General features: G+C 36.7%; 1 protein-coding gene across 2 annotated transcripts in view; it reads right to left on the reverse strand.

Annotated features, from left to right (window-relative positions):
* Window positions 1-16,696, reverse strand: part of MEF2C (myocyte enhancer factor 2C) — a 74,753-nt gene that overhangs the window by 52,375 nt on the left and 5,682 nt on the right. For both annotated transcript variants that reach the window (XM_080637378.1, XM_080637377.1), the window contains exon 2: window positions 9,993-10,196. In XM_080637378.1, the coding sequence (XP_080493504.1) occupies window positions 9,993-10,196 (204 nt within the window). The remainder of the gene's footprint in view (window positions 1-9,992; window positions 10,197-16,696) is intronic.

A 16,696-nucleotide genomic window follows, 5' to 3' on the forward strand; every position in this document is an offset into this window, starting at 1 on the left:
ACCTACCCTCTGGCAAACAGACCAAAATACAACAAGCTGTTACTATGTGAAACAGTGACTACAAAAACAAAGAACATTCTCCAGTGACTAGATTGGGATAAAACTTTGGAGCTATTAAGTTATAAGAATGTTACACAGACATGTAAGATTTTTCCAGCCTCTCAGCCAGATATATGATGTTTTGGAGAAAGAAACAGTGATCTGTGAAATAGACCTTGCTCTAAGAAATAGAAATTTAAGTTCCCAGTTTGAAAAACTATGAACAAGAGTTTGGAATACATTTATATTTTGCAAATATTTTTCACCTTTGTCATCATAGCATTTTTGTAACAGTTTGTCCAAAACATTTCCTAAGTTATTAAAATATTTAAAAATAACTACTAATTTACTAATAACAAAAATATAAAAGAAAAATAGCAGAGGGATATGACCAATAACAAGAACTGATCCGCAGTAAGTAAAAATCACAAGCTCCAGAGCCCCCTCAAAATATATGCAAAAGCATATATGATCTTGCTTTACCATGTGTTTCAGAGAAACTAACTTTGCATCCTTTTTAGTTTTTGCTGTCCCTATCCTCTTTTTCTAGGAATGAAAAAACAAGCTATCAGGACAGCTACTTCAGTTTCATTTGAGATACATTAGGATAACAAACTATGTTTCACATCAACCAAATCCTTACTGCAAATAAACCATAGTGGAAAACTTTCAGAGTTTTTTTGGTGGTGGTTTTTTTTTTTTTTTTTTTTTTTTTTTTTTGAGAGAAAGCCAAACAAAACAACTAATTATGCAACTTTCCCTTAGCTGCATTTTTCAAGTACTGGATTAATTTGAAACATATTAGTAAAAAAACCCTCAAACAGTAGTGTCAACATTTGACACTCTACCTTTCTTCTAAGCTGCAAAGCATCAAGAATCTACCACTTATTAGATGCACAGCAACAGGATGCTGCAGAATTATCAAGGAGAGCTCAAACAATAACCTGAAAAGATAAAGAGTAAAAAATCTTATGTGGATAAGTGGGAGGAAGGTAATAAATTGCTATCTATTGGGTGTAGCAGAGGGACTGACTGGGACAGTTCCACTTACTGGAACAGCAGACCCATTAAGGGACTACTTTGAACAGAAGAGAATTGCCTTCCATGCTTTTCCAAAAGCTTTGCTTGTGGTCTTGTAATAGCTAATATTTACATAAAGCCCAAATTGATGGAATAATAAGATTAGGTAAGAATATCAGGTTTTGTTTAAAAAATATGTATTTTAAATTCATTGTTCGGGAAAATGAAATTAAGATTGACAAAGTGGAGGGTTTTTTTAGTATTTTTGAAAATGGGATATTTTCCTCTCCAAAATCTTTCTGTACTAATCATGGTTAGGAAAAAAACAGAAAAAACTCACATGAGAATATTAGGTTACAAACACATTTTCAAAGGCTCAAAAACTCAGAAGGCAAACAAAGAAATATTACAAAAATGCTGAAGATCTTGAAGTCAATCCCATGATTTTGTCATACATGAGGTTAGCAATAATGGTTTGGCTCATATTTACTAAAAATGAAACAAGAAATAAGCTTTTAAAAAGCCTAAATCATCATCCAAAGGAAATTCTTTGGCTAGTTGACCCTGTCCAATCATTCCCTGACCTGTGGAAACTGGTAATGGTAGCTAGTTTTTTAACAAGCTGGTCTTCAATCAATTTACAAAGGAAATCAATAATGCTACCCTCATTTTATAGGTAGGGAAACTGAAGCATTAGGAGGAAATCTGACTTGTCCAAGGTCACACAACAGTATTTGACAAAGCTATTAATAAAATCTGAGTCTCATGAGTCCTAGTCCAGGGCAGTATCCAATAGACTGTACTGTCTTTAGATCACCCTGAATAACCTTTCTTACATACAGGGTTACTTTCTATACTGTCCCAGATCTCCAGCCCATTGTAGCTGACACAATTCCCCTGATTTCAACAGCTGAAGAGCTGACTTGATGTGTACTTTATGTCTTGTTTATATGCAGTAGTATGTTATGTTGATAAGAGAATACACTTATTACATTAAACAACCTACAACAGTTGCCTTATTTTTCCTAAAAAGAGCACATTTATAGTTATATGGGCTTATTTACTACAAATATACAGATAAGAGACTTAATTGATATGAAGAGGCTTTCAGAATCTAATTAACCTCCCAGCTAGTCATTAGCTCTGTGACCTTTAGAAATAATTGACAGAAGGATTTTTTTTCCTTCTTCATTTCATTCAGAGAGAATGCACTCTAAGTGACTAATACTACATGTGCTATAGGACCCACAGTACACCTGTAAGAATTGATGGGATAATGTGCAGTAAGTCCATTAGCAAAACAGGACTGTGTCATTCCTCTCAGGCACAATACACTGACCATGTAGCACACCATATGTATGCACCGTTTGCTGTCTGAGTGCTATCCTCATTAACTCCCAACCTTTAAATGTGCTAGAGCTGGGCCAAGTGTAAAGCATGAAGTCCTTCAAGGCTGTGTAGTCATATTTTATGCCTGTGTTGCTGGTCATACTAAAAGTGATAGGATTCTTAATTCAAGCTAGTACTGCTACAAACTTGTGGAAGTATTCATTGTTATATATCATGAATTTCATGTTGTTATTATATGTATTATTTTAGAACAAAATGCTTTTCAAACAAGCAATGACACACACATAAAAGCAAAATTCTGAATTCCACCCCCCTGCAGGGGTATTTGTTCCCTACCATCTTAACATTAAGGTCTGTAAAGGTGTCTCTATGTGTTGTAAAACAGAAAGGATGTGCAGTCTGCAGGACGAATTTCACATGCCCATCAGCTCACCTTTTCCACTTTGGGGAAAATGCTGTTGCAAATGGCACTCATTTCTCTTGCTGAACCTCTCTTGCTGAACCTCTCTTGCTAATTTCCCTCATCAAATACAGGAATCTACTGGGGAAGGCAAAATACCCTGCAAAAGGTCAGCAGTCACTACAGCAATGAAGATGCATGACCCCATGCAAAAAAATGCTAGATGCTGAATATCCATGAAGAAGAATCCACAATTAGTAATTATTGAAATCTGATATTAGAACTACTTTTTCTCCCCATGGCCCATCCAGCAACCCCATTACAATGGCCCTAGAATAATTAAAGTCTCCTAGAGTAGCTCAGGCTAATTTTTTATGAAGTCTTCCATATCACTGATACAGTATCTCCAAAATTACCCAACTTCTGTGAGAAAAGAGATGGAAAAGATGATGGAGGGGCTTCAAGTGTAATGGAAAAAATGATTCCTAACAGCCAGACTGAAGCAGCATTATCTGAAGATGAGGAGTCCCTCAGAAATGGTCAACAGATGGTCCTTGGTACGAGAGGTATAAACACTGATGGAAACAGGATTCATATTGTCGTACATGGAGAATCATGTTACTGTATCATCATCACCTTACTTTGCTATCCATTCTTGCTGTGCTATGTCTGAAGTGGGGCTGTAAATACTTTGAGGTAGGACCTGTTGGTGTGCATTAGAATACAGCAAAGTTGTAAGAGTGGGTAGGTGAAAGGGCATAGGATGCTTGATATGATATCGGTGACATGGACAGTGGGATTAAGTGCACCCTCAGCAAGTTTGCCGATGACACCAAGCTGTGTGGTTCGGTTGATACTCTGGAGGGAAGGGATGCCATCCAGAGGGACCTCGACACGCTTGTGAGGTGGGCTGATGCCAACCTTATGAAGTTTAACCATGCCAAGTGCAAGGTCCTACACCTGGGTCGGAGCAATCGCGGGCACAGCTACAGGTTGGGCAGAGAAGAGATTCAGAGCAGCCCTGCAGAGAAGGACTTGGGGGTGTTGGTCGATGAGAAAATGAACATGAGCCAGCTTCAGTGTGCGCTCACAGCCCAGAAAGCCAACCGTATCCTGGGCTGCATCAAAAGGAGTGTGACCAGCAGGTCGAAGGAGGTGATCCTGCCCCTCTACTCTGCTCTCATGAGACCTCACTTGGAGTATTGTGTGCAGTTCTGGTGTCCTCAACATAAAAAGGACATGGAACTGTTGGAACAAGTCCAGAGGAGGGCCACGAGGATGATCAGGGGACTGGAGCACCTCCCGTATGAAGACAGGCTGAGAAAGTTGGGGCTGTTCAGCCTGGAGAAGACCGCATGGAGACCTCATGGCAGCCTTCCAGTATCTGAAGGGGGCCTACAAGGATGCTGGGGAGGGACTATTCATTAGGGACTGTAGTGACAGGACAAGGGGTAACAGGTTCAAACTTAAACAGGGGAAGTTTAGATTGGATATAAGGAAGAAATTCTTTACTGTTAGGGTGGTGAGGCACTGGAATGGGTTGCCCAGGGAGGTTGTGAATGCTCCATCCTTGGCGATGTTCAAGGCCAGGTTGGACAGAGCCTTGGGTGGCATGGTTTAGTGTGAGGTGTTCCTGCCCATGGCAGGGGGGTTGGAACTAGATGATCTTAAGGTCCTTTCCAACCCTAACTATTCTATGATTCTATGATGTGTATTCAGGTGAAAAAAATCAACCCATAGAGTAAAACAATGTATAGCTGAGAAGCCAAACGAGGATAAGGTTTTACTGAAGAAGGATATGACAGTGTATTGCAGGAGCTGACATCCTCCTATATGTAAAAGTCCTATATGTTAAGGACCCTGAAAAAAAAGAAACGAGAAAAAAATGAAATTGAAGCCAGATGCCAGTAAAAGACAGAGCCAAAAGCAGATAGCAAAAGAGATATTTTGGAAAAGACCATAGTCGAGGTTATCAAAGAGTTTCCTCAAAGGTAAAAGACAGCTGCAAATACCATGCAGATGTGTGTGCGTGCATGCAAATTAGCAGTTTTAACTAGTGAACTTTACAAAATTTAAAGAAGATTTGATGGGGGATCAGCATTGATAACATTGAGAACCTCAGCAAAGAGAAAAATGGACGAAGTTTGTGTTGTTCCTCTTTTTTCTCTACCAGTAATTAGTGGTATTGCAGAGAGGAACTGATGAGGTGGATGTATGTTGGACAGAAAATGGATGATCTTTAATGGGATGAATTTGAAAGGGTTGATCTAGTAGGAGAACTTGAATTAAAGGTAGTGACCACTACATCAGCAAAGGAATAGAAGCCAGCTGGAGAAAGAGGGACAATAAGAGCAGCAGGGCCAAAGAAAATTCTGGATGTGGGGCTTAAGAAGAGCTGAAAGATGAAGTGGTTAGTGATCTGTGGAGGAATGACTTATGTGGACGCAAACAGAGGATCAGTGTATTAGATCCGATATCTAAGAAATAGAATCAAAACCAAGACTTAGTGAAAACTCACTAGAGGTCTGCTAAGGCTGAGACAGTATCCGATGCTTTGACATGAAAAAAGTGACAAGAAAGAAGGGACAATGACAGAAGAAACAGGCAGGATGTTTCACCTTAAATCAACAAATGCTTGATGGCTCAGGGTTGTCATTAACATTTGCAGCCAAGATAGAAATCACTTCATGTATCCCTTCTCTGAAATATGCCCTCTACAATCCAAGGGCGACATCCTTTCTGAGCTCCTAAACAGTGGGCTTATAGTGCTTTGGCACTGGATTCTTGTTACTCACAGTAGCCTGGCAGTGAAATATCACTGAAATACATTGTGTTACATCCACTTCTGCTTTACAGAAACAAGGAGAGGATCTGGCCTTGTCTTAAATAAATGCAAAAAAATGCATAATGCACATGGCTTGTTTGTTGTAAAACTCTTGGATTTACTCTTACCCATTTCCTCTCTGCTTTAAGAAAATATTGTCTAGTCCTACACAACAGTGCTGATAAACAACAAACACATAAGGTAAGTTTTTTCTGATAGAGCAGATAGGAATTGGATGTATTGACAAACTCCTAAGGACAGACTGGAACTATAGTTGTGAAAACACTACTTCTGTACCAAAGACTGTGTGCTAAATGCCACAGGATTTTGTAATGAGAGGAAAATGTAATCCCATTTTAAAGTAAAGATTTATAAACCTTCTAGTAATTATATTACAGGATTTTAAATGACAGCTGCTAAATATTTTGTTGTAAAAATGGTTTTTTTTGCTCAGTGTCGAAGAAGCCCTGCATGTTAAGATAAGTCACTATATCCAGCAACCGACATGTACTTTTCAACTGAAGCAAAACTGAAGAATGGCTGCGGTGTGAGTGGTTTGGTTGGTGAGGACATAAAGGCTTCAGTTTGAAGAATCCAGTTAACTCTAAACAGAAGTCTCCGAATGAACTTTTCTTTTTAAGAACTAATACTTTTCATGCCCCTCCACCCCCCCGACTTTCCTAAGACTGACAATAATTGTCACTGGTGCTTAAAATGAATAAACTTTAGTGTTGAACGTAAATATTTTCACCTTCAGGAGTACACATTGATATTTAGTTACCTGTGGATGTTGTAAGCATATTTACTGCATAATAACTGAAACACATTCAGTTGGTAAATAATTTTGTGGTCTAAACAGCTCAGATATACCAAACAGCATGTTAATGAACTCAGTTTTGAATGAGGCAACTGGAAAAGACCATCTCAATTATATTACATGTACATAATTATATATATATAATTATACATGTACTCAATTATATACATGCACATAAAATTACTACATGTTTAAAGAAAGTATAACCTTTTTGCTTGAATCATTAAACCAAAAGACCTCAAAGAGTAAAAACTGAACTTTACAATTTTCTTCATGTTAGCCACTCCATTTTACATCATGACAGATGCAATCAGATCATACACCTAATAGGTTAGGTATGACCAAATTGCTTCATTTGCAGTAACAGAAGTATTGAAATGAACGTCAATGAGGTTTTGCCTTGAAAAAGAGTGCAATATTTGTTACATGTGTGACACCTGGTGTCTTCCAATACTTCAAATAACAAATAATGACTTGAAGACTCATCCCCTCAGAAATGCTAAATATAATTAAACCCAGTAATTAAACTGGAAACATTTGCTTAATAAAATTAACAGCTTTTGCCAGACCTACATGAAAATTAATGTAATTTTTCAATTTGAATAGCAGTGGTTTAACTTAAAAGTAATTAACTACATATTGGACCTACTTTTTTGATTTTCTTTGAATATGTATTGCTCAAGGAAGTTATATGACATTCTAATGACTGATAACATAGTTCTACCACAACCAAAAAGTAACTAAATAGTTAATATTATGCTGAATGTGAACAGAAATTGGATTTTAAATTAAAGACACTTACATGGTTGACAGTTATATTTCAAATTTTCATAAGTCTACCTAAAAAAGTTTTCTTTCTCTAATACTGTGCACAAATCTGTGAGCACAGCTATGCCCTTTTCTCCCATTGAAATATAGCTATTGAACAGTCATTTAGCTGAAAATGATCAGATTTAATAATACTGTCTGAATCTCAGCTACTGTTGATTGCTCTGGAAGAACAAGATTGAAAACTTGTAAGTGTGAAATCTAGCTGTCTGAAAGTGGAAAAAAAATGGACTTCTTGCAAGAAAAAGATGTGTAATGTAGTCAGTTTAACTGATCAATTTAAATATTTAAATGTGTGGCAGATTTATATCCTGTATCTAAAAATATATCCAAACTACAAGCCATTTCTCAGATTGCGTACTTTTCATGGTCTCTCTTCCTCTATTGTACTCGTAACTGTGACTTTAGTTATCAAGTAAAGGCACGATAATACAAAACCCTTGTCAAAACCTACACCCTGCACAAGTACTCCTTTGATCAGTATTGGCATCGCTGTGGCTTAAGTATTAGGTGTTACAGGCAGAATATTGCGAAACATAACAGCAAAACGATCAAATGACTAAATTCAGAGCTGACAGAACATACAGAAAAATTACAAATATGCACTTCATTTGGCCTTTTCTGCCTATTGTTAGATTATTGAATTTAAATAGTGTTTACTTCAATTACCTACTTTTATTTGGCTCCTTTTAGAGCAGTGAAAAGGGATGCCCATCAGATGTTTGGTATAGGCAGAAAATTACATATGTGCATGCATAATTGCCTACTAGCCTACCCAAACTGGGCCACTATTTTTGCCGGAAAGGGACTCTGCTGGTGCAGAGTGCTCTTTCTGAAACTCTGAAAGTCACAACAAAATAGACATTAATATAAATTTTATATTTTCACTCAAGTTTCTTGAAAAACCACAACACTCATGATCAAAAGTATTCATTCATTGTGAAACAAGTAATAAATCTGTAACTACTGGCTTACTCACCTATTCCTACACAAAAGCCAGCAGGAAGAAGTAAAGAAATCAGTAAAGATATCACAGAAAACTTTTCCTGCTAAGAATATTCTGGCTTTTTGCCACTGAGAGAGGACAGGTCATTTATTCTGGGGACAGAATTTGAATTCTGCTGGGTAGGACATGGGCTTACAAGAGCTAGATGACAGGAAAGGCCTCATGTGCATACTGGAGATTTGAAGTAAGAGAGGAAAGGAGAAGATGGAGAGGAGGAAGAAATTATGCACTTTCCTCTTAGTCTTAACTCACATAAATTCTTATCTCCTGTCAGAACCTCATCCTCTCCTAATGGGGGAGAAAATCTACTGGGAGATCAAGAAGGAAGCAAAACAGTATGATCCTATATGTTGACATAAGGATAGACAGAAAAGTGATATGTATTCCTGGGTTGCAGTCTTTGCCAATCTATGGTGGTGGGACTGTGACATCTTGTAACAAGTGTGAAGATGTCTATTACAGAGTATTTTTCATCTGTCAAAACCACTTTACATATAATACACACACTTTCTTCCATTGCTGGTCTCAAACACATAACTAACGCAGGTGAAGATTCAAAAAGCACCAAAGTCTCATTTTAGACAACATCCAGATTATTTAAAAATCTGAAACCAACACCTTTAATAAGATCTGAAGTAACCTAAGTGTATACACCAAGGTTTTCAGTAGCATTTATCAATGAATTTTCACTGATTGTTAAGACAGGACCTCACTCTTCCAGTGCTTTTTAAAATTATACTATTAGAACCCTATTCACTTAGGTGCTATGAAAACAGTAGTTGCATGAAGTGACATAACCAGTTTTTTAGATATCACTCTGAGCGTTTTGCTATGACAACAAGATCATTAAAAGATTCATTTATTTTGCATGGCTTGAATCTTAATATGGTGATAAAGTAAAGTCACTTTTCTGCAATTATATGAAGCTTAAAATTTAAAACCTTAAAATTTTAATTAATAATTTTCTCTAATTGTAAATAAAACTTTCCCTATGTAATTAAAAAAAAATAATTACCAGGTGTGTCTAGATTTCTGATAGTACTGCTTTGATGTTGTTATTATTATGTTATGGTAACAGCATTCTGTGTGAGGTAGCTAAAACATTTGGGTTTGTGCAGTTCATAAGCAAAGTTTTCTTGCATTTAATCCAACCTCCTTCCTCTGTAAATAACCAGGAATCTAAACAAGTCAGTTGAATGCCTAAAAGCATTGATTTTAAATCCTTTTCCTCCACATCTTTTACAACATATTTTTTGGTTCCTCCTGGACAAAGTGCATTACAACTTTTGGAGTGAGAAGATAAAGCACATCAGTATTCTGGAAACATGTCACCAGGAGCAACTAGGAGGCAAGGGGGAGATTCAGCTGGGAGGTAGTGGTCAAGGCATGGAGAGGGCTCATGGCAGATAGCAGCACAACAGGCTGGATGACAGGGAGCCAGAGAACCCATCCCTGGAGTTTCTGCTGAGCCTGCGAGACTCAGCAGGATAGAATTTACAGCTCACATAAGACATGGATTCCCTCCAGTCTCTGCTGCACCACCTCCAACCCCCAAGCCAATCCTCTCTTATCCCTGTTCTGCTCTCCTGCTGTTATGTCACCTTCAGGGTACATTCTACAGCCCTTGAGAAAGATGATCAGGCCTCTTGCTTTGAGTACCTCCACCTCAGAGTAGAATAAAGAATCCTCACAGAACACAGAATCTTACCTCAACTATATCCGAATTCGTTCGACTCTCATGAGGCTCATTGTACTCAGTATATTTCAGCAACACTTTGTCCATGTCAGTGCTGGCATACTGGAACAGTTTGTTGGTGCTGTTGAAGATGATCAGAGCAATCTCACAGTCACACAGAACACTCAGCTCATAAGCCTTCTTCATTAACCCAAATTTCCTCTTAGTAAATGTCACCTGGAAAAAAAACAAAGGTCCATTAGAAATCCCTGAGCTGGCTTTTGTGGTCCTTTTTTGGAAATATAATCTGTGACTGTGAACTGAACATGTCCAAAGGCAAATCCATAAATATAAATATAGTTCCAAAATAGAATACAAGTATACATGCGTGTTACCGAAGTAAGGAAATACACCAAATTCTCACAGCACAAAATTAGAAGTTCAGATAAAGAGCATGGGGCATTTTCATTTTCATTAAGTAGTGCTATGAAGCGTCTTTGTAACTGCATGCCTCTTTCCCATCAACATTTTAGAACTGCATTTCAGTTTGAAAAAGTGCAGTAAATTATTATCGTTGATAGTGATTGACTTTGATTCCATGTCCCCTAAATCCTGCTAGATTTTTAGTGAAGAAATTATTTCATACAGTTTTTCAGTTGTGTAAAATAGATAAACTGTTCATATAAACACACATGATAATTTTGAAGAAATATGATGTTTTAAAAATTCAAACACTCGTGAGAAATGAGCACAAAGAAGAAACAATAGCTGGCCAGCAACAAATGCCTTAAAACAAGGTCTTTTCTAAACACAGACATAGCATAATTTATTTCATTTCAAATTAGATGCTTAGAAATATGAACTGTCATTTTTTAGTACAAATTCTTAGGGTCGTGTTATGAAGGAAAAAATAGGTACATGCTTATAAGTTTCCATTAGCCCAGCTAATGCCCTGACATCATGCAAAACCTAGGCAGTACGAAAAATATCATTACTCTGTATAAAACCATAATTTTCCACAGGGACTGTTTTGACAATGAAAGACTTGCATATCATTTTTTTTCCCTCTTCTTATCTGCACTAGCTTACAAGTTCCAGTAAGACATGTGACTCAGAATAAGAAACTACCATAAGCTATTTAAGCTAATTGTATGGTTGAGTTTTTCTCCTTCTTCCGCTTCTTCATATACGCAATTTCCATTATGCATATACAATGACTACAGTTTTTTTACATCAATTTTTTTCTCTTATAATTCTCAGTGACTAGAATTTTTAAGATGAAAATATGGCTTTGGTAAACTTCTTATTAATCAAATTTAACATGTGGCCAAAGATATTTGATAGCTCAAGGACAGACACATGACCAAGTTTATGGTTCTGCCTAATCCTGTGCTTCTTGATACCATAAGCAATAGCACCTCTGCACTTTAATGCTGAAGCAAGAAGTTTAATCTGTACATGGTTTGTACGGCTGCTGTTTTATCTTGTCACATCTTAAAGCAAGTTAATGCTAACTGCGACCCCAGACTACCTTAAAATCCCAGCACATCGGGCCATGGAAAACATGATCTTTAAGTATTGCTAATCCCTATTTGCTAGTCCACATCAGAAAGATGAGGTTCCGTGCCAACACTATGAACACCTATTCTCCCAAATGTATACTGAACGTTACTTCTCTTATTGTTGTTTCAATCTCCTTAGCCTCTGTCAACATATTGTTAAGTAAAGATGAATTGCCATTAAACACAATTCCTCAAGCATTTTAAAAACACACTTTCCACAGCACTGGTCTCAAGGATGATTAATTGATAGTAAGCTCTTTCTAAATTTGTCTGTCTCAATGGTTTTTGATATTTGGAATGAATAATGAGGTAGGTAACAAAACTCCATTCAAATTCTGGAAAAAAAACCCTCCCATCTTTCAAATACTCTTTCAGTGTTTTCCTTGATGACAGAAAATTGCAATGCATTTGTTGAAACATATGTATCTATAAAAGCATGTTAGAAAAAGGTAAACACACAGAAATTAACATGTACTAACTCAACATATTTTTCTGCATCTAAAATGCTTTTTCAATCAACTTTTTGACCACAGTGCTGTAGCTGCAGTGTCTCTGTACAGTGTGGTTTCTGTTGCACAGAAACCTCAGAATTTAGCATGTTATAGCTTCCTACTATCAAAGCACAATCCAGTACAGAAATATCTTTAAAGCCACTGTTTGTGTTTACTATTAGGTCCTCCTGGACATTTAGAATAACCACACAGCTGTGCAGCGTAGCACATACTTATTTCATAATACTTATCACCAGACTGATAGTGGTTAGAGTTCCTTCTTTTTTTTTTTTTTTGTGGAAAGTGGATAAAAGAGCAACAAATCAGCTGGATTTTTCCCCCCCAATATAATCTTAATTCCTTTAAATTTGATTTGCTTTTAAACCCTTGATCTTTCTCACATTTTCTCAGTCTATCTGATAATGCTTTCTGCCACTGCTGATAAAGACGTTAAAAACAATTCTATCTACTACTGTTTCTGTAGTAATCTGGAATATTACTTTTAATTTTAAATATGCCATTCATTGTGGCTTATATTTGCATATATATACATAAAATATATATGTAAATTTATTATGCTTTTACAGCAGTTTATAGTAAGGGTGAACAAATGTATAGGGAAACATCATTAACTTCAGAAAAGACTAAGAATACTCTTCAAGTCATTAAAAAGAAATCAACTTTTTACACACTTTCTTCTATGTGGCTACATAAGAAAGATGAATATACCTATCTTTCATATGTTAAAATATTTTTGTGAAAAATATGAGTAGACAGTGTCTAATTACTTAACTTTTTTTGGGGTCTCAATTTGTTAACCTTTTATTATGTTAATTGCACTCCCAGCCTGAAAGTATCTAATATAGTCTAAGGTAAGAGATAATATTCTAGTACTGCAGAAATTTCACTAAAATGAAATGGTAAAAATAAGCATAAATATTTTAAAATATTTGGTCTCCTTTGTCTAGGTGAAAGGCAATGTGCAACCTTACATGTAAGAAGCTCTGACTATGCTTGAACTGAGTTAGTGCTGGGAATGAACAGGCCACACACAGTTCACATGAACAGAAGCTTCCATGTAGCTATAGCTACAGTACCAAAATATCCAGGTGGTCACACAGTCATGTTATCATACACTGTGTTCACAGTTCTCAGTCATGATAGCATCATATAACAACTGACAATGTCAGTACTTTGTCATTTGACATAAAGAATACTAGTGAGACTGAAAGAAAATACACACAGTGGGACAATTCTTCGACATATTTAAAAAGGGACATCAAAAAAAGTGCATGCATTTCAATATTTGTTTAATATTTGACTTTTTTTTCAGCAGCAGGAATCAAATAACTAAATGGCTTTACTGACACTATTAGTCAAGATGTGATTAATTATCCCTGCTGTCTAAACCACTACTGATTTGTAGGTGTTTTTCAGTTCACAAATCTCCTCCTTAGGAAAATGACAGGCAACTTAGCAAGTTCTCTCTTTTGGGGGTACACAATATTCTATAATGACAGTGTGAGAACTGGGGAGAATGAAAGTGGGTTGAACGGAGGAAGTGGAACTGATCAGAGGCCAGCATTCAACTGTTTCTAAAACCTCTTAAAGCATGTGTATATTAAACACACGGTTTGAAACACCGACACTATGTCTAAATACTGTTATCAGGTGCTTTTATGCATCATTTTACATGTATGAAAAGAAAAGCTCAGTGTGGGGAGAGTATTACATTTACCTCTGAAACATACCAAAAAATAACCTAATTCCATCCCTTCGTACTAACTGAAAACCCACTAGTCTGTTACATTTGTCTTAGGTGATTTTGCGCATTTAAAAGTTATGTTTAGAAATTTAAGAGCCAAACTGCCCTCATAACAGGAATGGTAGTACTGAGAAGGCAGGTTACTAAATGCTGCAGTATTTTTCTATATGAAGAAGCATAAATGCTGATGAGTTTAGATGCTGTGAGCAAATCAGATGCTGCTTACAAATACGGGAAAAGTAAAAGAAAAAAAAATCAAACAAAAAAACCTCAGTGAAGTAGCCAGCTTCCAGCTTCCTAGATTTAAATCAAGGCAAGATTTTTATGCATTTCTGATGAAATTCTAACTAAAGATGAAAACCACCGCATGTACTAAAGGAAAGGCATGAAAGCCCAGGATTGTTAAGAGGATGTTTTTCTACTTCAACTCTGACTCTTCAATGCCATGGAAACATCTCCCAACTAGCTCTTCATGCATAAAGCTGCAAGAGTCTTGTGAGAGATGGTTCATGAACTAGCCATTGTAGTGCCTGTAAATGGGGCTGTAGATAGCCCAAATTGAAGCGTGCACATCACACACTGTGATACGTTCCACTTAGAGGGTAATTTGGCTCAGAGTAGACTTTGTTTCATGGCTAGTAAGTAAAACCTACTTGAAACAAACTAGAAGACAATGTCGCTTGGTTGCAAGTATGAATGTTTTCACGTGCTGAAATTTAATTTAAATATGTGTGTGTATAAATGGTGATACTGGTGTTGCTAATAGTTTTTATTTAGCTAAATTGGTAACAACAATTACATGTTTCTTATAGATGTTAACACATCAGTAGAGGAACAGAAGCAGACATAAATATTCCTATTTAATGAACACGGCCTTCATGATGCAGGATTTTCTTTTTTTTTTTTTTTTTTTAATGTAGGCTTTGTTTCTTTTTATATTTTTGGTGGGAGTTGATTTGGGATTATTTTATTTTATTCTTGTTTTTAATTCAGGTCTTTTAGTACTTTTTCTGAAATCTCACACACTCCAAAAGGCTGAGACATAACAGCACTCTGTATTTGTCAGTAACAGTTACAGCATATGTGCTAACATTTTATGTTTTTGAAGTAGGAGTCCTGTGATCTTTCAAGCAATTGAGCCCAGCCAGTGGCAAAATATCAGCATTCCCATTACATCTTCCTATCCTGATTATAAAGATATATAGCTGCTGACATAGGAAAATGAGAGAAACACTGAATTTGTACATAATCCTTCCCATATACATTTCCTGACATTAAACATGTGTGTGAAAATTAGAGAAAATTTCCCCCCAGTCTCCCAACTGAGAAACCACAGAAGTATCTGATAAAGACACAGCCTGGTCAAGAAGTAATACTGCTCTCTTTGTCTTTATTTCATCTGGAACATTAAAATTTCTGCCAGAGGGACTGAAGCAAGCATGGTAGGTATGATGTATGTGACAAAGAGGAGGTATTGCATGAGCAATATAACTTCAAACACAGTAAAGCCAAGTTGGCCATGTATAAACCAAGACACTCTTGACTAAAATGTCCCTGCAGGCACCCAATCCTATCATATGTTCAAACCCCAAATAACTACTGAGGAGGCTACAGATATTGGCATATTCTCTCTTCCCCTTCCTCCTATTTGATTCTTGCTTAGACCTGCTCGTCATATGAAGAGGCCTGGCTGCAATAATCTTTACAGTGATCCTCAGTGCGACGGGAAGCAGCACCAGACAAGGATTCACTTTAGACAAGCCTCTCTTTATGCCGTAGCTGGGCATGCCATATAAAAAGAAAGACCCTTTAAAGAGCAGTGAAGGACCTTCAGCAGCCTATTTCCATGTTCTTATAACCCTCCAGCATAATTTACAGGGATAAGACAGCAGTGATTTTATGCTGCTGAAAGAGCTATTGTCCCAGAAAGCCTCAAGCATATTGAGCTACGACTTGCTGAACAGTCCAGATAAAGAGGATTTCTAAGCAGGATGCTCTAAAATTATAGCTATAACAAATAAAATGTTCATGATTAATCTGTATAAAAAAGGTTTTGTACTTTTATGTTACACCCCATTTTTAGTATATAAGTACATAAAAATACTTAAAATACTGATATTATTCAGTCTGCCTAAATCCAACACATGATGGTGTGTCTCTCATACAAATTTTTTCTTTGTAAGTGAAAACAGGAGGGATAATTGGAAGATGTGTTAATTAACAGATGATATAGGAACTCAGAAATTAGCAGGTTAGGCAGTATCAATATGCTTCTCACTTTAACTTACAAATTAAGATCTAAAAGTAGACAGGGATGCAAGAGTAATAATGGTTAATCTCTGGTACTTCACTTCCTTTTGTTAAACAGAGATAAGATTAGGTCCACTACAGATAGATGTACAGATACGTATGTATTTTAGGCAGACAACATCATCTGTATCACAACCACAGTAGCCAATACAACGCACAAAAAAGAAGACATCCTTTTTTTTTTTTTTTTTTTGTATGCTATCACCAGTTCTGGCAGGTACAAATAGATGTTTAGGTAAAAAACATGTTTACTAGTTCTGTGCAGCTAAAATGTTCATAAGGTAAAGGTCAAAGAATATTTCATTCCCTGCTGAGCAAATGGTCAGGAAGCACATTTGTCTGCATTTCCTGTCATAACAGGAAGACTGTAACTTCTTCCTCTCCACAATGGCTTCAGTTCTGCTTCCCACCTCCAGCTCTTTCCCCCCCAGGGCTTTCCAAACTATTCCTTGCAAGACAGCCTTCTCGCCTGTGTCTGCACTGGTTTTCAGCTCTGCCGTGCTGGCAGATGCCTCATTCACTACTGCACTCTCTTAGGCCTCTTGCTCACACTTCAAATTAAAAGTAATTTGACCTAAATATTTACCGTATGCTAATTCACTCTAAATT

Source organism: Psittacula echo (genome assembly GCF_963264785.1).
Source record: "Psittacula echo genome assembly, chromosome: Z".
Taxonomy (NCBI): Eukaryota; Metazoa; Chordata; class Aves; order Psittaciformes; family Psittacidae; genus Psittacula; species Psittacula echo.